Below are 27260 nucleotides of genomic sequence, written 5' to 3' on the forward strand. Positions count from 1 at the left end.
GTATTATATCTCATTCATATTCACAGCCTTATCCGCGCCTCAGAGCGTTCCAAAATCTGTCAATCAATTAGGACTCCAGAAAGAAAAGGCAGAAAAAATGCATTTACGTCGTCATCAGCAGCGACAGCACGTCCCTGCATAGACCATCTGGTTGAATCACGTCAAAATGGGATTCAATCAGATGGTCCACGTGTTCAGTAACTATGGGGCATATTACCAAGAAACTGTGTTATAATTATTGCCGCTTTAGCGGCAGGAAACTGCAGCTAAAGCGACGATAATGGGCTTGATAATACGCCCTTGTGAATTCCCATAGAAGCCCATGTTCTGGTGTCAACATGGGCTTCTATTGGAATTCTCAAGTGCATATCATGAAGCCCAATTTCACCGCTTTATCGGCAGTTTTCTGCCGCTAAAGTGGCGATAATTTTAACGTCCTTCTTGATGCCCCTAAACTTTGTAACCCGAATGTCACATTGGCTTTTAAATTTACCAGTGATTCTTTATTCTCATGTGAGAATTTCTGTAATTGATAGAGCCTTAAACCGAGGCGTATCACTTGATATGTGAAGGTCGTGCTACTATGATGTTCATCTTTTTAAATAAGTAAATTAAGCAATGCTATATCAATGATTTCGCTTGTGATTCAACCATTTGTATTTTGAATGTTGTTCTTGTACTCCCCAGGATGCACAATAACGCTTATGTAACATTTGTCAGCTGGGTAAACTGATGTTTATGGGAACGGCTAGCGCGGGCCGTTTCTCAGTTCATCAACTCGTTGTATGAACGCCGATCAGGGTGGGTGGGGATCCCATCAGGGTGGGGTCTGGCCCCCTGATTCCGAGGGCCTCATTTATGAGAAATGACGCATCGCTGTATGAAAGCAGCGATGCGTCACTTCTCAGTGCGCACTCCTTGCGTCATGATTGATGCGTCATATTTATAGCATGACGTATCATGTCGCAAGGAGTTACAGATACGTCCGTTTTTCTGACTTATCTGTAGGCGCAAAAGTGACGCATTGCTGGAATGTGTCACAAAAGTGACGCAGCTCCAGCAATGTGTCCTTTCACATGGGCAAGTCCCATGTTGTTAGTTCCTGCATCAGTCTTACGCCTGCCATGAAGCAGGCGTAAGATGTTGATGCATTAGCGGCCAAGAATTGGCGCAGTAAAATCTTATAGATTTCACTGCGTCACTCCCATGACCCTTACTTGCGTTAAAACGCCCCCCTTGCATACATTATGCCTGGCGCAGGTATAATGTGGCGCAGGGGTTTACAAAGTGACGCATCTACCTAGATGCGTCACTTTGTAACTATGGCGCAACAAGGCACATTTTTTACGCCACTGGTGCGTCACAAAAAGTGACCCACGGCGGCGTAAAAGTGACGCACAGCCTCATAAATGAGGCCCGAGCCTTCGAGCGGGTGCTGTGCTCTAACCCGAAGGCTCCAGTGCGGGTATATAATGGTACTCTGTCTGCCCCGTTCCTGATTGGTCAGATACCCCTGTCGGATGCCCTCTGTCTCCACTCCTGTTTATGCTCCTGCTCGAGCCCTTTGCAGGCTGGATTCCTTGTGATGCTTCGCTGTGGGACTTCGACTGGGGGGGCAATGGAACACCACCACATCGCACTTTACGCTGATGACGCGCTTCTCTGCAGAGCGCGCCCATCGTCCATAGTCCCCAGGGTGCTGTAGATTCTTGTGTTTTACAGAGAAGCTTTGGGGCTTATTATCAATTGGCCTAAATCTGTTCTGGTTCTCTGGAGGGGGGCGGTAACCCTACATGCAAACACTGCCAGCTAGGCTGGTTCCTCTACATGCAAACACTGCCAGCTAGGCTGGTTCCTCTAGATGCAAACACTGCCAGCTAGGCTGGTTCCTCTACATGCAAACACTGCCAGCTAGGCTGGTTCCTCTACATGCAAACACTGCCAGCTAGGCTGGTTCCTCTAGATGCATACACTGCCTGCTTGGCTGATACCTTTACATGCAAACACTGCCAGCTAGGCCAGTCCCCCTACATGCAATGACCACCAGCTAGGCCAGTACCCCTACATACAGACACTGCCAGCTAGGGTGATACCTGACATGCAGAAACTGCCAGGTAGGCTGGTACCCCTACATACACACACTGCCTGCTAGGCAGATTCCTCTACATGAAAACACTGCCAGCTAGGCCAGTTACCCTATATGCAAACACTGCCAGCTAGGCCAGTTACCCTATATGCAAACACTGCCAGCTAGGCCAGTTACCCTATATGCAAACACTGCCAGCTAGGCCAGTTACCCTATATGCAAACACTGCCAGCTAGGCCAGTTACCCTATATGCAAACACTGCCAGCTAGGCCAGTTACCCTATATGCAAACACTGCCAGCTAGGCCAGTTACCCTATATGCAAACACTGCCAGCTAGGCCAGTTACCCTATATGCAAACACTGCCAGCTAGGCCAGTTACCCTATATGCAAACACTGCCAGCTAGGCCAGTTACCCTATATGCAAACACTGCCAGCTAGGACAGTTACCCTATATGCAAACACTGCCAGCTAGGCCAGTTACCCTATATGCAAACACTGCCAGCTAAATAATAATAATAATAAAAACATTTGTAAAGCGCCTGGTTGCACTAGAGAAACAGTGCGTCCCTGCGCCGTGGATGCAGTCCAAAGGACTCCTAAACACAGACCCACAGAGAAGGGGAGACGGATGGACAGGGCCCCCCCATTCTAATCTTTAGGGAACAAATGGGTCTTAAGTTTAAGCCGGAACAGTGTTTCCGAAGGTTCCATCCGAAGTTCAATGGGGAGTTCGTTCCATTGTTTGCTGGCTAAATACCTAAAAGAACGACCCCCCATCCGCGATTTACGGATACGGAAATAGGCCTCTCTGCTCGTGATTGTGACTTTTCCTCTCCTTCTTTAGGGTTTCTGTGATGAGTGTCAGTAGGTTTCTCCCTCGCCACACATTCGTAGCGTTTCATTTCCTTAGTCAGGTTTCTGTTATGAGTGCCAATACGTTTCTCCCTCTGCTCATGCATGTGACTTTTCCTTTCCTTCTTCAGGGTTTCTGTGATGATCGCCAGTATGTTTCTCCTTCTGCAAACAATTGTAACATTTCATTTCCTTATTAAGGTTTCTGTCATGAGTGCCAATACTTGTCTCTTTCTGCTCATGATTGCAAGTTTTCCTCTTCTTCTTCATGGTTTTTCTGATAAGTGCCAATACGTTTCTCCCTCTGTACATGCCAGTAATCTTTCCCCACCTTCTTCAGGGTCTTTATGACTAATGCCAGTACTTGCCTCTCTCTGCTCATGTCTCTAACCTTTCCTCTCCTTCTTCAGGGTGTCTGTAAGAGTGCTAGTACTAGTCTCTCTCTACTCATGACTGACTTCTTTTTACTTTCCTGCTTCAGATTTCTGTCAGGAGGGCCAATACTTGTCTCTCTCTGCTCATGCTTGTAACCTTACCTCTTCTTCTTCAGGGTCTCAGTGATGAGTGCCAGTACTAGTCACTCTCTGTTCATGATTGTGACGTTCCCTCTCATTCTTCAGATTACTGTCATGCGTGCTAATATGTTTCTCCCTCTACTCATGCGTGTAACCTTTTCTCTCCTTCTTCAGGTCTCTGTCATGAGGGCCAATACTTGTCTCTTTCTGCCCATGCTTGTGGCTTTTCCTTTCCTTCTTCAGGGTCTCTGTCATGAGTGCCAGTACGTTTCTCCCTCTGTTCACGCTTCTAACCTTTCCTCTCCTTCTTCAGGGTCTCTGTGATGAGTGCCAATACTTGTCTCTTTCTTCCCATGCTTGTGGCTTTTCCTTTCCTTCTTCAGGGTCTCTGTCATGAGTGCCAGTACGTTTCTCCCTCTGTTCACGCTTCTAACCTTTCCTCTCCTTCTTCAGGGTCTCTGTGATGAGTGCCAATACTTGTCTCTTTCTGCCCATGCTTGTGACTTTTCCTTTCCTTCTTGAGGGTTTCTGACATGAGTGCCAGTATTTTTCTCCCTCTGCTCACGCTTGTAACCTTTCCTGTCCTTCTTCAGGGTCTTTACGATGAGTGCCAGTACGTTTCTCCATCTGCTCACGCTTGTGACTTTTCCTTTCCTTCTTCAGGGTCTCTGTCATAAGCGCCAATATGTTTCTCCCTATGCTCATGCTTGTTACCTTTCCTGTCCTTCTTCAGGGTCTTTACGATGAGTGCCAGTACTTGTTCCAGCCCCAGCTGATTGTCCAGCGCTTGATTGGGATCCCCGTACTGTATCCTGGATACATCACAGAGCAGATGATCCAGCCGCACAACAGATCCGCTCTGTACAAGTAAGTCTCTCTTCAGTGCCCTCTTCCTAAAATGAGGTGGGATGTCGGTAATTCAGTCTGATTGTTCCCAAAATGACAATGCATTATGAAACTGCACCTGATGGCCTCAATCCTTAACTCCTTTCCCTGCGCCGCGAATTCCGCCACGGCGGGGCTAGGGGGTGGGCGTGGCAGCCCGTTACTTATGGCGGCTCCACGCCGTCATGAGTCACGGGTGGAGTTGGCTCATGACGGCATAGAGCCGTCATGACCATGCCCACTCACTAATTTGCCCGCACAGGTGGGGAATTAGTGCCGCATGAGCGGAGCGGCAGGGGCATGACGGCTCCACGCCGTCATGAGCAGACGCCACCCGTGACTCATGACAGGGTGGAGCCGTCATGAGCACAGAAAGGGTTAAGGAAGAGGCATAATAAAAATAATAATAATAATGGTGATGAAGATAATAATAATAATAATAACGATGATAACAATATAGACATAGCCAAGCCCTTTACCTGTGGTACAAAGGCAGCTTCTTTATTCAAGTTACAGACGGCACCAGTCACAGGCTACAACTCACCGCCAGTTCTACACTCCGCCAGGAGGTTGCGGTCTCTCATAGCAGTCTCTGCCAACAAATGCCCTCTGCCTCAAAAACACTATAAACAGAGCATGTGCGACTTGGGATTCCTCTTCTTACAAGATAACAAGTGCGAATAAACTCATAGTCCATGGAAAGGATGGCTTTAATGATTTTTTTTTTTAATGGAGTTCCATATAGCACAATCTTGACCCGAAGGTAACGGGTATCAGAGCGCTTTACACAAGCACCAGTTGCATTACATGAGGACACATTCTTTTTTGTTAGCTAGGGGGAGATTAAGTGATTTGGCCAGAATCGCAGAATGTTGAGCGTCGTTGCCGAGACTCGAACCGGGTTCCCCAGCTCCAACGTCGACCACCCTAGCCATTAGGCCACATCCTCTCCCTCAAAACCAAGTCTGAGAGCCTGATTTACATCTTGGCAGATGTGTTACTCTGTCCCACGGGGACAGATATCCCGTCCGCCAAAATATAAATCCTGTAGGATATAATGGGATGTGTAATTTGACAGAAGGGATATCCGTCACCGTTGTGATAGAGTAACCCGTCCACCAAGGTCTGAATCTGGCCCTAAGTCTTTGACCTTTAGAGCTATCCCAGAATTCTTCCCTGTATTCTTTCTCCGATACCTCCAGATGAAGCACAACGCGCGCCAATCGACTGGCACCTACAGTTGTGCCGTGGCAGCTAAGAATAATGATTCGCTAGCACAGAACGGTCTGACCTACAAGGAACGTATACTCTATTTATTCAAGATGGCCACCACCATTGCAAGTCTCGCGAGAGTCCAGTGGCATTCTGGGATTCGTAGTTTGTCTTGCTTTCGTGTAGTACAAGAATTTCTGATGCAAAGCCTCATATCAAGCTGTACTCACACTCAGCGCTGACCTCCTCTGTATGGGACGAAACGAGTAGGTAAGAAAATGGTTTGAGGGCATCTCTATGACAACTCGACATGTACAGGAGATTGCAAGAGCGAGCCATTTCCATCTCCCAGGGTGCACAATACGCTCATCCACACCATGTTACACCACAAGATCACTCACAAAGGACAACAAGATACCACACACCTCCCTTCTTAGACAACAAAAGACCAAGGTGACAACGCAACAATGAATAGGAGATATGCCTCCTCACTTTTATAAATAAAAAAGGACTAGAAACAGTACCTCTATTATTTATCAAAAGATGTCTCAAATCTTTCTGTAAGTTTACTTTGAACTGACAATGCATAAAGTACCGTAGCAGATGCCGCTACACAGCAGCCATAGCAGTCAGCACTTCATAACCCAATGACCAAGAGTATCTATTAATCCACCACCCACTGGGGCCTCTCCAAACGCAATTCTCTCTTCACAGATCTGTCTAAAAACACTCAAAGCTCCCACTCCCTGGACACAATTACGGAAATCATTTTGAGTCAACATAATGTGAAATCAAACTTTCCCCAACATAAGCTCAGCAAACTCTGATAGAGTAGGAATTTAAATGTCATTCTGCCTGTGAACCAAGCACACGTTCATAAAACATAAAGGTAAGAAGCTAAAATGGCAACACTCTCCTCCCATAAACGTGTGTGTCCCACTACCATCTTGGCTGCGCATAAAAGGATGTGTCCTACTTCCATCCTGGCTGTGTATTTAGGACGGGCGAAAAAGCATTGTTCTTTTTTCATGAAGCAGAAGTGTGCAAAAAAGACACAACACTCCTTCTAAGCCTAATGTGAGTTTATTGCAAAATTGCCGGGGAGCTGTCAAAAGTAGTGCAAGGCAATTTCGGACCAGAGATTCTCTGTTGATCATCTGCATCGAGTAATACTAAAGTTCACACAATTTACAAATATTTTTATACATTTTCTCTCAACACAAATAAATAGGAGCGAGAAGTCTTGGTAAAATAGAAACTGAAAGTTAGTGAGTAATGAGCAGGTGCCCGGGCCTTCTGAAGGGAAGGGGTGTGAGAAGTCCTTCACGCACATACATGTAACACTAACAGCAGTCATACATGTACCGCTAACAGCAGTCATACATGTACCACTAGTAGGAGCTGACTTTGCTATTTTTTAAACCATCCTTGCTTAGTGGTGCTGATAGAGCGCGCGAGGCCACCCGACCAATAGTTTTCGCCGTTTCCGGCTTCAGGGCCCATATACTTTCAAATCACCATATACATCGATCAGGTGACTTCACGAGCTCTACCAATTTGTGTGTGTGTTCCCTACTATTATTTCTCAGTGCACCCGACTTACCATCCACCGATGCGAGTACCTAATGACCACAATGAATCAGGGAGCTAGCTGTAAAAAGAAAGGCAGAAAAATACAAACCCAACCAATAACATTCAAAATACTGTTGAAATGACCACGGACAACTGGAAGTTTAAAATGTTTATCTAAAGTTCATTTGCTTCGTGCATAAGGTACAGTAAAATAAGGCAATCAATAACCAAGATAACGTAAATGATATAACTGTAAAGAAACAATGACAGAGTAATCATTGAAATACTAATATAAAGTATAACGAGAAGATACTATGCTAATCAGAATTATTTGAGCAGGGGCAGACTATGTAGGTATAACTACAGGAGGGCCTATAAAGAGTAACACGCTTCACTTAAGGTGAACGGGCCTTTGAACAATCTAGGCAATGAGGTTCTAGACCATATCAGAAAATGACAAACTGCAATGCAAAATATAATTTCTAACAGGTGTGAAGACATAGGAACAAACTTAGGGAAAAATGCAAATGACTTTTAATAGTTGCGGAAAAGACATGGAAAAATAACATATGCAATGGTGAACTTTATTAAAGCAAAAGTTAGAAATTCAGAAGGTGCAAGATTTAAGAGGTTCAGATCAATATTTACCTAAAAAGGTGTGGAAACCAAACCCTGGCCACGGGTCAGTTAAGGACAGGAAACCCTCAAGGAAGGATACCCTTCAAAGGACAGCAGGTGCAGAATGGACACCCCGGGTAGGACAGGATACCCTCGGATAAGGAATCAGGACAGGACCTCAGGACAGAACAGCAAACCCTCAGGACAGGACCTCTCAGGACAGGACCGGAATCCACAGTTCGGAAGCAACGCCTGCGCTCCACCCGCTCTGCAGCTATCGATCAGGACCCCGATTGGGTCAACGAACTCCCAGCAAAGTGCTTCACCAGCACTTTAAGGTTCAGTAGAACCTTAGTCTATGGTCAAATTCGGGCAGAGTGCTCCGCAGCGCTCTGTATCTTCAGTCACCTATTGAGTACGATGGGTCAGTGACAGGTCAGCTAAACCAGACAAGTCGGACGGCTCCCTAGGTGAACCCAGGGTAGATATACAGGTTGGGGACAGTGTACCACCCCCCAATGTTGCAAAGTGTCAGAATCCCTCAATTTCGATTGGTCCTAAGGTAGGATTTGGGTAACACACCAATCACAATACAAGATTTTAAGCCTTCATTAGCATACTTGGGTACCGCCTAGCAAATTTGAGGTTCCCAGGAGAAATTGTGCAGAAATACAATGACAATTTAACAATGTAACATAGCAGGGTCATGTGACTCCGTTCAGCCGAGCTTGCAGGTCAGTTCTCAGGAGCATCTTGCCCACTACTGCCAGCTGGCTAAGTTCCATCAGCCAAGGTTGTCAGGTCCCCGGAAAGTCGCATCTGCGCAGAAGGGACCTCCAAGATGGCTCTCAGTACAGACAGACCCCCATTCCCCGCGATACATGAAAAGTAAGCGAAAACAAATTAATACATAATAATGTCATCATGAAAACACATCACAGGGTTTGTACTTTTAACTCATCATCAAGAAATAAACTTATGCATTCTAAATGTTAGCTACATTGATACGAGCACAAGAGCAGTGGCACGAGCAGTACCACATGATGAGCACAGCTATGAATTACGCATGCGCATAAATTTCCCTCCACTTCTGCAGACGCGTCAGGACACGTGAGTGTGGCTGACGCATGCGCAGTAACGAAAATACAAGCGGCGGCCATGTTAAAGTACACGGGGTAAGTGTATTAGAAATACACGTAGGCAAGCTTCATAAACTTTGCCTAAACAAAAATAAACGTTAGTAAAACATACTTATGTTACCTTATTACACATAAACGAGGTTTTTGACTTCGGCAAGCCGCAAAATATGCGAAGCTTTGCTTCATCAATCCCCTCTTTGATGATATTTACTATCATCACAAAAAAATGGAACCAGATGCCAACTTTCTTTCACACCTTATAAAGTTCTATCTCTTCCAGCAATCGTTCTAACTTTTCTCTCTCAGTTCTAGTAGGGTGAGAAGTCTTCACCTTTTTGTATATCTGATCATTCACTTCCTCCAATTCAATCTCATCCACACTCCGTTTCAACCCTCTTGCATTTACCTCGTGTTTCTTGGTGCGCTTACGGCATTTACAACAGATAAAAATGAAAAATATAATAAGACCTATAATACCAATTGGCATCACTATCTTGAACAATAAGCTTTTACCTACACTAGCAAGCCAATGACCTACATTTGAGAGACCATCTACCAGTCTCTTCCAGGCACTATCAACCTCGAGTGGTTTGAGTTCTTTTGTCAAATTAGTAATGTTTTTCACATATCTTTTGATCTGTACACTTTTATCCGGAATATAAGTGCAACAATGTTGCGCCTTCAACATCCGGCAGACTCCGCCCTCTTTCGCTAATAAGGTGTCAAGAGCAAGTCGATTCTGTAAAACCATCGATCTGATCGCAACCATTTCGGTATTGACCAGCAGAAATCCATGAGCTGTTTCAGTAGACAGCACATCTACTATAGTAGACAATTTGCAAATTCTGTGAGTGTTCAGAACCACTCCCACTCCAGGTATCAGTGCACTGAAAATACTACCCATAATTTCACCTATACTTTCTCTTTTACTACGCACTAAGCGATTAGTATCTTCATTGCTTCCAGCTTTTCCATTCACATGGTATATTTTCGGGAAGACAATGCCAAAATAGCAGCTTCCATACCAGTGATCCGGCAATTTGAAATAAGCCTTGTCCCCACAAATATAATAAATTCCAGGAAACACAGGCTCTGACCCATTTTTGAAACCCCAACCTCCAATTACCTTGTAATTATGTTCGCATTCACTGGAACCAATGAAAACATTATTATAATAGCTAGTCTTCTCGCGGTGAAGACATAGCTTGCCTTTCTTTTCAAAATCCAGCAACAGAGCAGGTCCCGCCCCACCATTTGAGGTGCCTTCCATGTTCTCTGCCCACTTTGGCTTTTTCTGACTTTCGTCATTAGCCTTCTTTTGTATTTTAATTCTTCTTTTCTCTGCCATGTTCAGGAACATCTTTTCCTGTTCACGCAAAGAACAAGTCAAGTTATCTCTGTGTGCATCAGCTATGTCAATGTTACCTATAGTCAAGAAGTAGTCTCCCATATATCTTATGGTGTCGCTTTTGGTATGTACAGGATTCAAGTTCCCACGTATAGGAAGTTCAGAAAAGATTACGTCATTATTAGAGTAATAGTACTGTAACGGTCCTCTTTTGTAAAATAAACTAGCTAAAATGCTACAGGAGATTCCATATGTTAATGGCAAGTGATGGTATGTCACGCCTTCAGCCACAGAAGTAGGTAGCTTCATGCAGACATAGCAATCTTCAATTTCCATAGTCTCTACATAGTGTATTAACAAGTTTGCAAAAACATTTAAGTGTGTCCTGTTCTTAATTCCATGATAATGTAGTCCTCCCTCATCTGATGCTTCTAAGTCTCGTTTTGTTTGCCTCAGTGCTCTCTCATGTCTTGCTACACTCTGTGTTGTCAACTCCTCACTGTCTGTATTTACAATTTCAGTAGGGACAATGTTAATATCTTTACTTACAGTGAAGGGTATAAAGATTGTTAGTCCTATCCAAATTACTATCAATACTACTATACTACATATACACACCTTGCAGCACGTCTTGCAACGACTGCAATTTGGTCTACCATTCACAGTTGAATCAGACATTTCGGCTCAGAAGAAGTTTCTCGACCCCTCTTTGTGTCTTTACACAGCTAGCTTACTTTGTGCAAATTCACGGTGGTTCGTCTTCTTCTTCAGCAGAGTACTCAGGGACGGGCTCTCCGTCGCTTACGTCAGTTATATCAAGATCTTCAAGTTCTTCCAAAACGAGTGTCCATTCAGGAGACTTGTACTTCTTGTTTTGTCTTTTTATTCTTTCACTCCTTCTTTTGGAAGAGTTTTCTTCTTGTTCTGCTATCCGTGCACTTCTCCTTGCTTCTGCACGTTTTTCTTCCACCGTCTTTATCCTTAGCCTTAGTCTCTTTATGAACCTAGGCTCAAGGTTGTTTCTTTTCTTTAGTCTCTTAGTGAGTACTTGAGTACTTGGACTTCACCTTCTTCTCTTATCCTCTTGTTCTCTTTAGCTTGTGGCAATTCTGCTTCACTTTCTTCTTCTTCTTCTCTTATCTCGCTAGTTCCAGGGCTAGCATCAAATTCTTCTTCCTGGTTACTAATCTGGCCCTGTTCAGGAATATTTTGTTTTTGGCTTTCGATTGTCTCTGTTTCTGTTTCTGTTTCTGTTTCCTGAACCCGTTCTTCTAACCCTATCTGATCCTGTTCAAGCACTTCGATCTCTTGATTTTCTTCTGCTCGAACTATTACTCTATTTCTAAGCTGTCCCTTATCCACATCAGGAGTTAGTGGAGGTGTATCGAACACCTGTTCTGTCCCTGTCTGACCTTCTCCTTCCTCAGTTTTGATGTGAATCTCAGGCGGCTGAGGTTCTTCGCCTGTGCCTTGCTTTTCCTGACTAGTCCACTCTCTACCTTCACTAAGTCGCTCTCTTATTCTGATAGGATCTTCAGTCAGATCAATCATCGGTATCCATTCTTCTGGCCATATGCTTGGCAGCTCATCATCAGCTACTTCTGGCTCAGCTTCCTGGACCTCTTCAGCAGGCTGGATTCTTGGCAGTTCGTAGTCAACTACTCCTGGGCCAACGTCTGCTGTTCCTGCAGCCTGACTGGTGCTGGGCTGCTCGTTGTCAGCTGCTTCTGGTCTGGCTCCTGCAGAGTCCTCTGCTGGATGCCCTTCTTCTTCAAATTCTTTGTCTGGTAATACCTTCTGGGTGTGGCCAGCGTGGATCCACTGGGGAATACCTGCGACCTTCACTGCAGTGGTTGTTACCAGGATTACTTGGCGTTTCTTTCCCCACCTTGGTGCCAGACAGCTTGATCGAGTGTGCTTCTTTATTTTGACCCAGTCTCCTGGAACCAAGCTGTGGAGAGGAGTCGTTGGATTGAGGATGCCGTCGTCTCCAATCTGGCGAGAGATAGAACGCACTTGGTCACCCAATCTTCTGCAGTATTCAAGCACCAAATCATCAGTAATACTCAACAGTTTGCTTCCTGGCACCCATGCTTGTCTCATCACTCTTCCCATAATGATTTCATGGGGACTTAGGCCTGTCTTGCGGTCAGGAACACTTCTCAGTCCCATCAGGACCAGGGGCAGGGCCTTCACCCAGGTCATGCCAGTTGCATCAGTCAGCTTTGCTAGTCTGTTTTTGATAGTTCCACTTACTTGTTCCACTATTCCAGAAGCCTCTGGATGATATGCACAGTGAAGTTTTTGCCTTATTCCAAAGGCCTTACAGAGTTCAGCCAGTATTTCATTCTGAAAATGTCCACCCTTATCTGATTCAATAATGAATGGTACCCCGAATCTAGGTATCAGCTCTTTTAGTAAACACTTCGCTACTGTCAGTGCGTCACTTTGGGGAGTAGGGTAAGCTTCTACCCATTTTGAAAATACGCAAACAATGACAAGGACATATCGTTTCCCTTCACAACGGGGCATGGTGATGAAATCAATCTGTATCCTTACAAAGGGACCCCCTGATCTCCCAATTTTGCTCAGTTCAACCATTGTCCTCTTGCCTGGGTTCATCTGTTGACATGACAGGCACCTCTGGCAGAGGGACTCTGCTACCTTCCTGAACTTTTTACTGTACCAAGTCTGTTGAAATACCAGAATCATGGCATCCCTACCAATGTGTGATCCTTCATGTATTAATCTTGCCATTGTGCCAAGCAAGTGTCGGGGTAATACAGGCATACCAGTTGGGCCCAAGATGACACCATCCACACGTCTCGGTCTACACCCATCCTCCTTCCATTTCTCTCTTTCTTGCCAAGGAGCCGACTCCTGCCACTCTCTCACTTCATCCCATGTAGGCACTTCCTCAAACACCTGAAGTTGGCAGCTGGTTCCTGGCCCCCCTCGTTTTGGATTTACGATATACCGATCCCTGGCGCACCATTGGGCCACTCGGTCAGCATAATCGTTTCCCAGTGATACTTTGTCCATGCTCTTCTTATGAGCACCGCATTTTACCACTGCCAGTTCCTTGGGTAACTGGATGGCCTCTAAAAGGTCATGCACAACTTTTGCATTCCGAATGGGAGTACCTGAGGAAGTCAGGAATTCCCTCTGTAGCCACAATTGGCCAAAGTCATGCACAACTCCATAACAGTACTGACTATCAGTATACACTGTTATGCGTATGTTCTTCCCAATTTTGCAAGCTTTTATCATAGCAATCAATTCGGCTACTTGTGCAGACTTGATGTTATATAGGTAACCTGCTTCTTCAATTTTTGTTAAAGAGACTACTGCATAAGCAGCACTCAGGCCTCCTAGTTCATGTCTTAGACAGGAACCATCTACAAACAGCTCTTTATCATGCTCAGGCAATGGCGTTTCTTTTATGTCTGGGCGTGGTTTTGTGCTGAACTCTGTCAGATCAATGCAATCATGTTCATCATCATCCCCACCTTCCATTTCCAGGGAGTCGGGGAGTAAAGTGGCAGGATTCAGAATACCGCACCTAACAATGCTTACATTTGCTGCACCCACAAGAATCCTCTCGTATTTAGTCAGCCGACTAGGGGTGAGATACTGCGTTTTAGTTCTGGTCAATAGAATTACCACTCCATGTGAAACATACACAGTCACAGGATGTCCCATGACTATGGACTCACTCTGTTCCAAACTTGCACAGGTAGCTGCTACTGCTTTCAGACAGCCTGGTAACCCAGCAGCTACTGGGTCCAAGGTGGCAGAGAAATAGGCCACAGGCCTTCTGGTCGTGCCATGTTCTTGAGTCAGGACTGACAATGCGCAATTATCGCGAGTGTCACAGAATAGGGCAAACTCTTTGGAATAATCTGGCATTCCCAGCGCAGGGGCTGTACACAGACAGTTTTTCAGTCTTGTGAAAGCCATTAGGCTTTCATCGTCCCATTCTACAATGTCTGGCATTCCTCTCGTGGTCATTTTTATCAAAGGCCTGGCTAAGACTGCAAATCCCAGAATCCACTGCCTGCAGTATCCTAGTACACCCAGGAACATTCTGACGTCTTTTTGAGTACGGGGCAACTGCATCTTTTGAATTATTCTCACTCTTTCTGATGTGACTTTTCTGACACCCTTTTCTATCTGGTGTCCTAGATATTTCACTGATTTTGCACAGAACTGTAGTTTGTCAGGGGCCACTTTATGCCCTTTCTCACACAGATGATTTAGTAGGGCAATGGTGTCAACTACACAGTCCCTATGACTTTTAGACGCCAATAGAAGGTCGTCTATGTACTGCACTAAGACAGAGTTCCCAGGTAAGATCAAAGTCTCTAGACATTTTTTCAAGATCTGATTAAAGATAGAAGGGCTCTCTGTATACCCCTGAGGGACCCGGTTCCAGCAATACACGTGACCTTCGAAGGCAAATGAGAAAAGAAATTTGCTGTCGGGGTGCAGGGGTATCGAAAAGAATGCATGACACAAATCAATCACAGTGAACCACTCAGCATCCCAAGGAATCTGGTACAATATCACTGCAGGGTTCGGGACAATAGGGCAGCAAGGAACTACAATTTTGTTTACCTTTCTCAGGTCTTGCACTACCCTATACTTGCCACTAGGCTTCTTGATGCCCATAATCGGTGAGTTGCATGGGCTGCTCATCACTTCCTGTATGATGTTTCCTTCTAATAATTTTTGTATTTCCAGAGTGACACCTGCTTTCACTTCAGCATTCATTCGGTAGGGCTTAGTGTTAGGATATACTGCATTGTCCTTGATGGCTATCTGTATGGGGTCCACATCTTTCATTAATCCCACATCTTTTCCAGTGAAATCCCACACCTCTGGCTTTACCGCTTCCTGGAGTTCTTGGGGCAAATCCTGCAGGGTCAATCTTTTAATTTCTGAGTCAGGTCTAAGTAACAATAGTTTATAAATGCCATCTTCATCCGGGGTCTGTATTTCAACACCTTTTGGTGTGCAAAAGATGGTACAGTTCATTTTGCACAGCAAATCACGACCCAGTAGATTCACTGGACTGGTGTCACAGACGACAAACCTATGCATTTGTTTAAAATTTCCAATTGAAATCTCCATTGGTTCGGTAACAGGAGTACTAATCAATTGATTAGATACACCCACTACTTGGATATTTTCTCCCGAGAGGGGTAGGTTTGGAACGTCCACTGTTCTTACAGTAGAACGGGTAGCGCCAGTGTCCAACAGAAAGGTGACATCATTTCCGTCGACCTTTCCTTCAATGTATGGTCCAGACTGGTCTACCGGCAAGGAAGCGCCAAGTACGCACTCCTCGTCCTCCCCTCTCAGGCCCCGTCAGTACTGATCATTACAAAGGAAGGTATCATTTAGCAGATACTGCGAAGTTGCTGTATTTCTGTTCTCACTGCTTTCCCAAACTTCTATTTCCTCACCCTCTCCCTGTTTTCCCCTGTATACCTGCTTGGGTGCTCGAGGCACCTGAACTGTTTTTACCTGAGGTTGAGTCTTTCTTGGTCTTTCTTTCTGCGTCTGTGAAGTTAAATCAGGTGTTTTTGCATTATCATCTATTAATTGGGGACACTCGTTTCGCCAGTGTCCAATTTCGCCGCACTGATGGCAGGGAAATTTCTTCATAGCCTCTTCCCTGCTAAATTTGGGCCGGGGCTTTCCTCCACCCCCTCCCCCAGGACTTTTGTTCTCAGCATTTTTAACCATGTTACTTAATTGTTTTTCCTGCTGTTCTGCGAGCTTCACTTGAGCCCACATCACTTTTTCCTTAAGGGCCTTTTTCTTTTCTGCCATCTCGTCCTCGCAGTACTTAGCGTACCGCAGGACCTCATCCATTTTCTTGGTATGCCAACAGATTTTATTATCCTTTATCCACTGACAAATTTCAGGTCTTAACCCATTTACAAACCTGTAAATAAAGTGCGTCATGTCCTTCAAATCGATGTTATCAATACCACTGTATGTTTTAAATACCTGCAATAACCTCTCATAGAAGGAGTGCACTGTCTCGTCCCTTTCCTGTGTTGTTCTATCTATTTTTGTCCAATCAGTTTCCTTTGCGGGCACCTTTTCTTTCAAATGCTGAATTACCTGCTCATATTTTCGCATGACATCCTTTGATGGCTCCCCTGTTTCCTTATTTCTCGGGTACTCCTCACTGGGCCAGTCTATGGCTATTTTACACTGGGTCCATAAATCTACCGGAACCACAATGTCGAAAAACCCATCCAGGTCTTTCCACAGACATTTCTGCACCTTCACGAACCTTTCCACCTGCCTGTACCAGTCTACTGGTTTCTCTCGTAATTTTGGAAAATCGTTCGTAAAGGACACAATATCCTGTCTAGACCAGGGGACATGCACATATTTCCCTCCAGGTACTTCGCGCATGGGGCATAACTGTTCAGGTTTCTCTACCTCCCTTAAAGCAAATTCAGGAGTCACTTGTCGGGAGCGAGCCTCTTCCCTCTTTTTCGCCCACCTGCTTCTCCATCTTTCCACATCTCCCCATTTCTGCAGTACTCCCAATAATTCTTTAATCTGCAGCTTTTTTCCTGCCACATTCAAGTGCTCTATATCTTTGTCTGAGAAGTCTGCTCTGTACGGTTTCTGTAAGGGCTTGGATTTTGAGATATCTACCCCCATACTAACTGCTGTTTCGGTCAGTTTTTCGTGGAGCACTCTGGTGTTCCTTGTAAAGCTTTTACATATAAACGACAATTCTTCTTCAGAGTAGGTATTCAATCGATCCAACCCCACATTTCCTGCCATTAATTCTTCTATTTCTACCCTCAGCTTGTAGAGGTCTAAAGGTTTCGTTTGCGGAGTCTGTTTCTCTAATTCACGACTCCAACTCTCAATTTCATCCGGAGTTACCAGAGAGACATTCCTAGTGCCTGTTGCTGACTCTAATTTAATTTCTTTCGCATTAAAAGGGTTATGCCTCTGCTGCATTCCCTTTCCGGTCGGTTTGTTTGGCAAGTCCAAGAACGCAACTTCAGACTCGCACTCACTGGACTGATCATCTATGATTATCGGTTCCTGTCTCGGGGGTGCCATGACTGGGGTCATAACTGGAGTAATCGGATTTCCCTGACCATTTCCATATAACGGGACTACTGGTCCAATAGTTACTGGAATAGTCAATGCCTCAGGACTGGTATTTAACTGGGAGATTTTCTGAATTATGTCTGTCCTTTGTCTAGCTAGAGCCTCTTGCTCCTTTTCCACTAGTTTCCTTCTTAAAGTCGTGTCATGTAATATCTGTGGGGTCAATGGAGGAGTAAAACTCGGGGCAGTAGGATGCGTTTCACTTGGTCCCCCACCATAATTTGGTTTCGGGAATAAAGTTCCAGTGTTAAAGGACCTGCGTTCTTCCTCATGTGGAGGTTGAACAAAAGGCAGTCCTGAATTCGATGGTTTCTCTTCTTTTTCATACAAGGGTCTGGGAAAGAAAACTTTCGTACGTGAATATTTTTCTTCCTGGCTTGCGGGCACTTTGGGATATATATCCCTTGTTTCCGCCGGTTCGGGTTTCTCAAAATAGGGCAATACTTGACCACCCCCTCCCAGTCCTAGGGATCTGTCTTCTTCCTTGAGGAAGTGGCGTCGGGGAGCATCTCCTACACTGGAAGGTCGGGTTCCCTCGTTATAAGGTGGCGGACTTCTGGTACAGATGTCATCTATCAGTTCATCATCTGACTCCCCAGGGGCCCCCCAATGCTTACACTTTTCGGTACTTTTCTCACCCGCTGCAGGGTTATGACATGCCGGCAGCATGGGAAACAGACCCTCAACAATCATGCTCTGCCTCCACTGTTTCATCCTTTTATCCCTGGACTCCTGTTTCAGCCTGGGGTACCACTTGGTCAAACCCTTGTCCATTCGGGGTCTTTCTCTTTCAAAAGCCTCAATCTCCCATTCCTCTAATGCCTCATACTGCGTTAGTCTCGGTCTGGGATGCAGTTCATTCATCCGAGTTCTTAAATTAAATAGGATCCTACCATTGAAAGTCCCATCTAACGGAAAAGCCAATACTCCGTCATCTTTTGTGTACTTCACCCAATTCTCCAACCACACACAGGTATTGTATCCTCGGTCAAACATCATGAATGAGGCGGGAGTATTGGGTGGTGGGACAAGAACACCTTCTCTAGATTTAATTGGTTTGTCCGTTTTAAAATAATTTTTCACCTTACTTACAAGGGACAATTTTCTCTTTGTTCCGTACATAATATCGTATCTATTAGTTTTCCACTGATCCCTTTCAAACCCTAGGTGCCTTGGATCAGGTCGAGTTCCTGTAGTCTGCGAGTGCCACATACGACTTCTACGCTAAACTTTGTTTACAAACTACCTCCAATCAGAACGCGCTTCAGAAATCTGTGCAACCAATGGGTGCGCGACTCTAAATAATCTCCGCCAATGGGTGCGCGGCCCCTTCGTGAGACAGTTCCCACGCTCTGGCGCTCACCCCTCCTTTACAATCTCAGCTCCGCTACCCGCCCGCTGCTTCTACCAATCCCAGCGCGGCACAGAGTGACGTCAGAGGCGCTTTGCGACTGACTCCCTCCCTTCACAAGGTAACGGAAACTTTCTTTCTTTTAAAGTGCTCAGTGCTTGGTTATTTTACAACAAATACACATTCGCCACAGTGCTCAAGTGTCTAGACAGAGAAAGAATTATTTTACTGCAAGTAAACTACTTCCATTTACTTTTCACTCGCTGCGAGTAGATCTCTTCCGCCTACCCTTCACTTTAGCATCGGTGAACCTGTTATTCCCCTAAACTCATCCACTTCTTTCCGGGATATATTCCGAGTTTAAGGTTTCCCAGCGGACCCCTCTGCTTTCACGCTAGCTCCGAGGAACCTGCTACTCTTCCGATGTGACCCTTACCAGGTTACGCCACTATGGGAATTTTGCCAATGAACCCCGTTACTGACATTTATTCACACATGTATTCAGAAAACCCTAGTTAGTGCTTCCCGGTTATCTTAACCTGCACCTAACTTTCCTCGAGCCTGTGACCTCAGGACAATGGATTCTATTCACCACTTGCCCTTTCAATTCCCCGGGGAGTTCGGACAACAAGAAACTAAACGGTTGACAAACGCATGGATTAATACATATAACAATATAAGAACAAGAATAATAATGAAAAACAGTTCATTTATTTCAGCAGCGTATTCACAAGAGAGTGATCAGTCCCCTCGGAACAGCCGCTCTTATAGCAGCATTAATGTACTAGCAGCTTCCGACTCAACTAGTCTAACTAATCCTGCCTAACCTTTAGCTAGTCCCTAACCATACCTCTGCTTACCAGTAAAACTGATAGAGCGCGCGAGGCCACCCGACCAATAGTTTTCGCCGTTTCCGGCTTCAGGGCCCATATACTTTCAAATCACCATATACATCGATCAGGTGACTTCACGAGCTCTACCAATTTGTGTGTGTGTTCCCTACTATTATTTCTCAGTGCACCCGACTTACCATCCACCGATGCGAGTACCTAATGACCACAATGAATCAGGGAGCTAGCTGTAAAAAGAAAGGCAGAAAAATACAAACCCAACCAATAACATTCAAAATACTGTTGAAATGACCACGGACAACTGGAAGTTTAAAATGTTTATCTAAAGTTCATTTGCTTCGTGCATAAGGTACAGTAAAATAAGGCAATCAATAACCAAGATAACGTAAATGATATAACTGTAAAGAAACAATGACAGAGTAATCATTGAAATACTAATATAAAGTATAACGAGAAGATACTATGCTAATCAGAATTATTTGAGCAGGGGCAGACTATGTAGGTATAACTACAGGAGGGCCTATAAAGAGTAACACGCTTCACTTAAGGTGAACGGGCCTTTGAACAATCTAGGCAATGAGGTTCTAGACCATATCAGAAAATGACAAACTGCAATGCAAAATATAATTTCTAACAGGTGTGAAGACATAGGAACAAACTTAGGGAAAAATGCAAATGACTTTTAATAGTTGCGGAAAAGACATGGAAAAATAACATATGCAATGGTGAACTTTATTAAAGCAAAAGTTAGAAATTCAGAAGGTGCAAGATTTAAGAGGTTCAGATCAATATTTACCTAAAAAGGTGTGGAAACCAAACCCTGGCCACGGGTCAGTTAAGGACAGGAAACCCTCAAGGAAGGATACCCTTCAAAGGACAGCAGGTGCAGAATGGACACCCCGGGTAGGACAGGATACCCTCGGATAAGGAATCAGGACAGGACCTCAGGACAGAACAGCAAACCCTCAGGACAGGACCTCTCAGGACAGGACCGGAATCCACAGTTCGGAAGCAACGCCTGCGCTCCACCCGCTCTGCAGCTATCGATCAGGACCCCGATTGGGTCAACGAACTCCCAGCAAAGTGCTTCACCAGCACTTTAAGGTTCAGTAGAACCTTAGTCTATGGTCAAATTCGGACAGAGTGCTCCGCAGCGCTCTGTATCTTCAGTCACCTATTGAGTACGATGGGTCAGTGACAGGTCAGCTAAACCAGACAAGTCGGACGGCTCCCTAGGTGAACCCAGGGTAGATATACAGTTTGGGGACAGTGTACCACCCCCCAATGTTGCAAAGTGTCAGAATCCCTCAATTTCGATTGGTCCTAAGGTAGGATTTGGGTAACACACCAATCACAATACAAGATTTTAAGCCTTCATTAGCATACTTGGGTACCGCCTAGCAAATTTGGGGTTCCCAGGAGAAATTGTGCAGAAATACAATGACAATTTAACAATGTAACATAGCAGGGTCATGTGACTCCGTTCAGCCGAGCTTGCAGGTCAGTTCTCAGGAGCATCTTGCCCACTACTGCCAGCTGGCTAAGTTCCATCAGCCAAGGTTGTCAGGTCCCCGGAAAGTCGCATCTGCGCAGAAGGGACCTCCAAGATGGCTCTCAGTACAGACAGACCCCCATTCCCCGCGATACATGAAAAGTAAGCGAAAACAAATTAATACATAATAATGTCATCATGAAAACACATCACAGGGTTTGTACTTTTAACTCATCATCAAGAAATAAACTTATGCATTCTAAATGTTAGCTACATTGATACGAGCACAAGAGCAGTGGCACGAGCAGTACCACATGATGAGCACAGCTATGAATTACGCATGCGCATAAATTTCCCTCCACTTCTGCAGACGCGTCAGGACACGTGAGTGTGGCTGACGCATGCGCAGTAACTAAAATACAAGCGGCGGCCATGTTAAAGTACACGGGGTAAGTGTATTAGAAATACACGTAGGCAAGCTTCATAAACTTTGCCTAAACAAAAATAAACGTTAGTAAAACATACTTATGTTACCTTATTACACATAAACGAGGTTTTTGACTTCGGCAAGCCGCAAAATATGCGAAGCTTTGCTTCATCAGTGCCAACTTGGGAACGATAATACGCTTTGCTGGCACAGTCCAGTAAATGTGCATTGTATGATGGAGTCACATGGCCACAGTACATTTAAAATGTGTGTAAATGTGCAAGAATAGGAAGGTGTCAGTGTCTTCAAATTAAGATTAAAAACGATAAAGCAAATGAGTAATGAAATGCAACAGCACACATTAAGAGACACATGAACATTAGCATGTTCACAGTAAACTTATATGCATTAAGGCACAAATATGGGTGAAGTAATTGAACTGGAACGTTGAAGCATCCATCATCTGTAGGATTCACTTCCATACCTGGACATCTCATTTAAACTCACAGTGGCGCCTTGCTGCGGGCCCTTTAAAGAGAAGCGGGTTCAGTACCGCAGCGTTCCATTTGTTTTCCCAACCAATCAGAACTGTTACAGTCCATTTCAGGAATTCTTATTCTCTATCTTTAACCAATTAGAGTCGGGGTACTGTTCTTAGATAAATATCATTGTCAACCCACCCTTCCTTGGACAATTTGATGTCTGGGTGGAGGAGGGGGGTCCACAGCCCAAACCCACTTTATTTTCCTCTGATTTATGCCCTTCTTCTAATCCATCCAAGGAGAGGATTTTACAGTATTAAAAATAAGGGGCCTACATGGTTCCACTCCTGACAAAATATTGATCGATTCCTTATATGCCGCCCTACCCCTGGAATCCCTCCCAAGGTAACTGCCATTAACAAAACTCCATAAAGTGCGAAAATGTCAAAAATAATTGCTAATCCTCTCTCATCTAATGATTTTACAGAATTAACAACCCACCACAGGGACCGTCAAAATAGTCCTGATGGTCAGTGACTGACACGCTCTGCACTACGGGGGAGGAGACGGGGGAGGGGGTTATTTATGAGCTTTGTATATGGCGCCCCGTATAAGCTTGGGTTCTACTTATGTACCTGAACGGTTACACGTGTGGTGATTTCCCCTTATACGGTGAGCCACATTGAAAGTGGAATTACATTTTAAATTAGATATTTCAAGAATAATTAGGGATCTGAAATAGATAATATCTGACCTTCGTTACCAATATTGTCACCTTCGGGACAGAATTACAACCAATAGGTAGGTATAGTTTAATGAAGATTTAGCCCTGAGAAAGTCCCGAGACAATTCTCCCTACAGTGTGACGAAACACGTGTTGGCTAAATCTAAGGCTAAGAAGTAATACAGTTGAACATAAGAACAATACAGAACAAAACACAAAGAAACTCACTACTTATTTCTGTGTATAATGTGTATTGAAGTCATCTGCGTGTGCTGGGGGTCTACACACAGATGGTGAGGTTAGTTAGGGCTTGTACTTTCCTCTGTTGAGTTGCAGTCTTTCAAACCAAGGAGATCTTTACTGGACCATATGTTGTTTTCCGACATTTTCCTTTTGGGTGGCAGGCACTTTAGAGAGCCCGTGACATCCACGGCCTGGTGCACGCCCGTTTCAAGTAGGTCCAGAACCAAGAAGCGTGAGAAGCTCAGGGGGTGAGCAAGAAGGAGGCAAGCCAGGGTGACATGGTCCCTATCAGAGAGGGTCCTGGACCAGGCGTGATCTCTCAATGAGGTTGGACAAATGGATGAGTTGGTTGACCATGACGAAGAGGTGGAGGATGGTTGGCTCAGGAGAGAGGCCGATATTCAACCCGGGAGACGTTGATGTCCATGGAGACCCCATGGCGAGGCTGTGACCACGGCTGGTGTGGGTTCGATGATGTGTCACGTGAAACCAAGAAGGCACCTCGGACTTTGAAGCACACGCTAACATAGCATTGATGCTCTCAGGAAGACGCCATTGAGTCTGGAACAGCAGGGGTTGGCAGAAGTTATTTAATACACCCAGAAAAGTTTTCCAGAGGAGGCAGAAAACAGCAATGAGTTTGTGCAGCTGGGTGTATTTAGAGTTACCCTCCAATCTCAGGCCTGCCAACTCACCCAATGGCACTGTGTGTCACCCGATGTCACCGTGTGTCACATGATGCCGCCACAATGTCTCCACTTTTCACACGGTCACCCGGTGATGAGCCGGTATCACACGATGTAAAGAGGTAAAGATGTAAAACGGGGAGAGGATGTAGCGTTACGGCTAGAGCGGTCGACGTCGAAGCTGGGGAACCGGGTTTGAGTCTCGGCAACTACGCTCAACATCCTGTGATTCTGGGCAAATCACTTAGGGCCAGATGTATCAAGATACACTTTTGCGATTCTCCAATAGCGATTTTTAAGGAATCGTTATTTGAGAATTGCAAAATGGTATGTATGTAGAAATTCGCTATTTTTTTGCGATTTCTTAAAATTCCTTAATTGCGATTAGCAAATTGCTAATCGCAATTAAGGAATAATTTCCCATTCATTTCTATGGGCCAGGAGGCCCATAGGAATGAGTGTGAAATTATTCTCAATTTGCGATTCGCAATTTGCTAATCGCAAATTGAGAATAATTTCAAGGGTGCAGGGGTGTCCAAAGGACACCCTGTTGCACCCCTGAAATAAGCATGGGTGCACAAGTGGTGCACATACATGCCCTAAGGGCATGTATGTGCATCACATGGCACTTAAAAAAATGCAAACATGGGCATTTTTCAAGAAATTCGCATATTACCACCAACTTGAAGTTGGTGGTAATTTGCGATTCCTTAGGGACATTTAGCAATTTTTTTTGCATCATACATTGCATTTAAGGAATCGCACATTTTGCGATTCCTTAAATGCAATCGCAAAATAAGGAATCGCAAATTTTCGATTCCTTATTTTGTACTGAAATTTGCTACATACATACCATTTTGCTCAAAATTTCGGCGTTTGCAAACCCATTTGAGCTTCATACATCTGGCCCTTAATCTCCCCGTGCCTAACAAAAACGAATGTGTCCATCGGTAATGCAACTGGTGCTATGTAAAGCGCTCTGATACCCGATGTCTCTGGTCTAGTTCGCGCTATATAAAACTCAAAAAAGTAAACAAAATGAAAACAAAAAGAAGTGTGCTGGGTACTCCTGAATAGATTATGTTCCAAGCTCATTGTGGAGGCGCTGAACATTTAAAAACCTGTTACCATGTTTGCCCCCCAACCCATGAGGCTGCTTCATAAGCCTTTTATTTTGGCAAGTGGTGGGCAACAAAGGCTGCTCAAGCCATACCGAGCCCAAGGGCCTGACCAGTCCATTGAACCTCACTGGCTTTTTAGCCATTGACTGACACAACATAACCCGCCCGCTGTCCATGGCTCCGCCCACTCTATGATTTGTCAGGCAATGATAGGCTGAGAGCCCGCCCCCACCCTGCCCCCTCTCTTACACAGTGAACATATGTTCAAGGTCGGCAGGTTGTCAGTCTAGGGGCAGGCTAAGAAGTCACGCAATGCTTTGCAGAAAGGCAATTTGCCTGATGCGTTGCGTGAACTGGAGAGCAGAATAGCTCCATATTTACAGATGTGTGGTGCTCTTCAGTCCCCTTCCTGCGCTGGCACGCTTGTGGCTACCTAGCGCCAGCGCAGGCACCGTTGCAGCATGCGTTACAGGCAGGATTTTTTTGTGCAGGAAGGGACACCTTCCAAGGAGGCATTCTCCTCTTTCAATGCGTGCTGCATTCTGCTTCACACGTGGAAATAGGAAGTAACAAGGAGAAATAAACATATTTCGCCTCTTTACGCTTCTCTGTGGTAGGCGTATGGATTTCATGCAATTCTACCGCTACAAACCGCTGTAAATCTGGGATTGTGTGAAATCCATGGGTCGATGCACGTGAACGCTCATGCCCCAACCATGGAACGCCTACGACTATGAAATGTAACACAGCGAAAGCCGCTGCGTTCCGCTACATTTCTTTACAAAGCCAGGCAAGGACACGCAACGCCGGCCTTGCGTGGCTTCGGAAATCACAAACAGGTCTTTTTGATTTCCTGTGTCGCCTCATGCGATGCAAGGGCGACGCGAAGGCTTAGTAACTGTGGGCCCTGGCCTGCACTGCGCGATGCAAGGGCGACGCGGAGGCTCAGTAACTGTGGGCCCTGGCCTGCACCGCGCGATGCAAGGGCGACGCGAAGGCTTAGTAACTGTGGGCCCTGGCCTGCACCGCGCGATGCAAGGGGGATGCGGAGGCTTAGTAACTGTGGGCCCTGGCCTGCACTGCGCGATGCAAGGGGGACGCCGAGGCTTAGTAACTGTGGGCCCTGGCCTGCACCGCGCGATGCAAGGGGGACGCGGAGGCTTAGTAACTGTGGGCCCTGGCCTGCACTGCGCGATGCAAGGGGGACGCCGAGGCTTAGTAACTGTGGGCCCTGGCCTGCACCGCGCGATGCAAGGGGGACGCCGAGGCTTAGTAACTGTGGGCCCTGGCCTGCACCGCGCGATGCAAGGGGGACGCCGAGGCTTAGTAACTGTGGGCCCTGGCCTGCACTGCGCGATGCAAGGGGGACGCCGAGGCTTAGTAACTGTGGGCCCTGGCCTGCACCGCGCGATGCAAGGGGGACGCGGAGGCTTAGTAACTGTGGGCCCTGGCCTGCACTGCGCGATGCAAGGGGGACGCCGAGGCTTAGTAACTGTGGGCCCTGGCCTGCACTGCGCGATGCAAGGGCGACGCGGAGGCTCAGTAACTGTGGGCCCTGGCCTGCACCGCGCGATGCAAGGGCGTCGCGAAGGCTTAGTAACTGTGGGCCCTGGCCTGCACCGCGCGATGCAAGGGCGTCGCGAAGGCTTAGTAACTGTGGGCCCTGGCCTGCACCGCGCGATGCAAGGGCGTCGCGAAGGCTTAGTAACTGTGGGCCCTGGCCAGCACCACGCGATGCAAGGGCGACGCGAAGGCTTAGTAACTGTGGGCCGCGGTCCGCACAGCAGTTTGCGGCGAGCCCTCTCCTGCAGTAAAAGTGGTTCTGTAAATTGCTTCGCTGCTTCTTGAAGCTAGATTCTCCCTGAAGCAAAATGAAAGATAAAATCATTTAATATTTTACTTACAGTGGAAGGGTCAGGCAAATGAATGCAGAATTGTTCCCTGTACTCTAAAGCAGCTGCCTGGCGATGTGAGCAATATTGAAGAAAACGAAAATGAAATGAAAAATCAATAAAAGTATTTCTTGCCGCGTCCCATCTTCACAAATAGCAATTTGCTAGTTCAGGAAAAGCTGTATTTTTCTGATTCCTGTTCGTGCACAATGAAGGTTTGCCATGAACATATTTGTGACTTCATAACAATGCAGCTTGTGTGAGGGACACGTCTGTGCCTGGTGCATTTTTTGCTGTTATTATATTTTGTGTTACTCAGTCTCCAGGATGTATCTGCTGTCTTTTCAATACTTTCATCTTCTTGAGGCTTCTACATGAATCCCTATCTTTTCTTTACTTTTACTTTCCTCTTTGTGAACTTATTTTTTTCTCTCCTCTATCTCCCTTCTGCCTATGTTTCTCATTTGTCAATGCTTCCCACATAATTGTCTTCCTTTTACCTCATCAAGAGAGGCACCCTTTCCTCAGGGTGAAATCCAGAATGCTGTAAATATGTCCGTAAACTTTCTTGAATCAAAGGGTCAACATCATTCTCTGGGATCAATGC

The 27260-nt window shown here is 45.6% G+C and overlaps 1 protein-coding gene across 1 annotated transcript in view; it reads left to right on the forward strand.

The window, feature by feature from the left end:
- Positions 1–27260, forward strand: part of TMEM8B (transmembrane protein 8B) — a 287529-nt gene that overhangs the window by 103142 nt on the left and 157127 nt on the right. Inside the window, exon 4 of the mRNA XM_078677709.1 lies at positions 4189–4322. Coding sequence (XP_078533835.1) covers positions 4189–4322 — 134 coding nt within the window. The remainder of the gene's footprint in view (positions 1–4188; positions 4323–27260) is intronic.

This window comes from Lissotriton helveticus, chromosome 2_1, assembly GCF_964261635.1.
Source record: "Lissotriton helveticus chromosome 2_1, aLisHel1.1, whole genome shotgun sequence".
NCBI classification, from domain to species: Eukaryota; Metazoa; Chordata; class Amphibia; order Caudata; family Salamandridae; genus Lissotriton; species Lissotriton helveticus.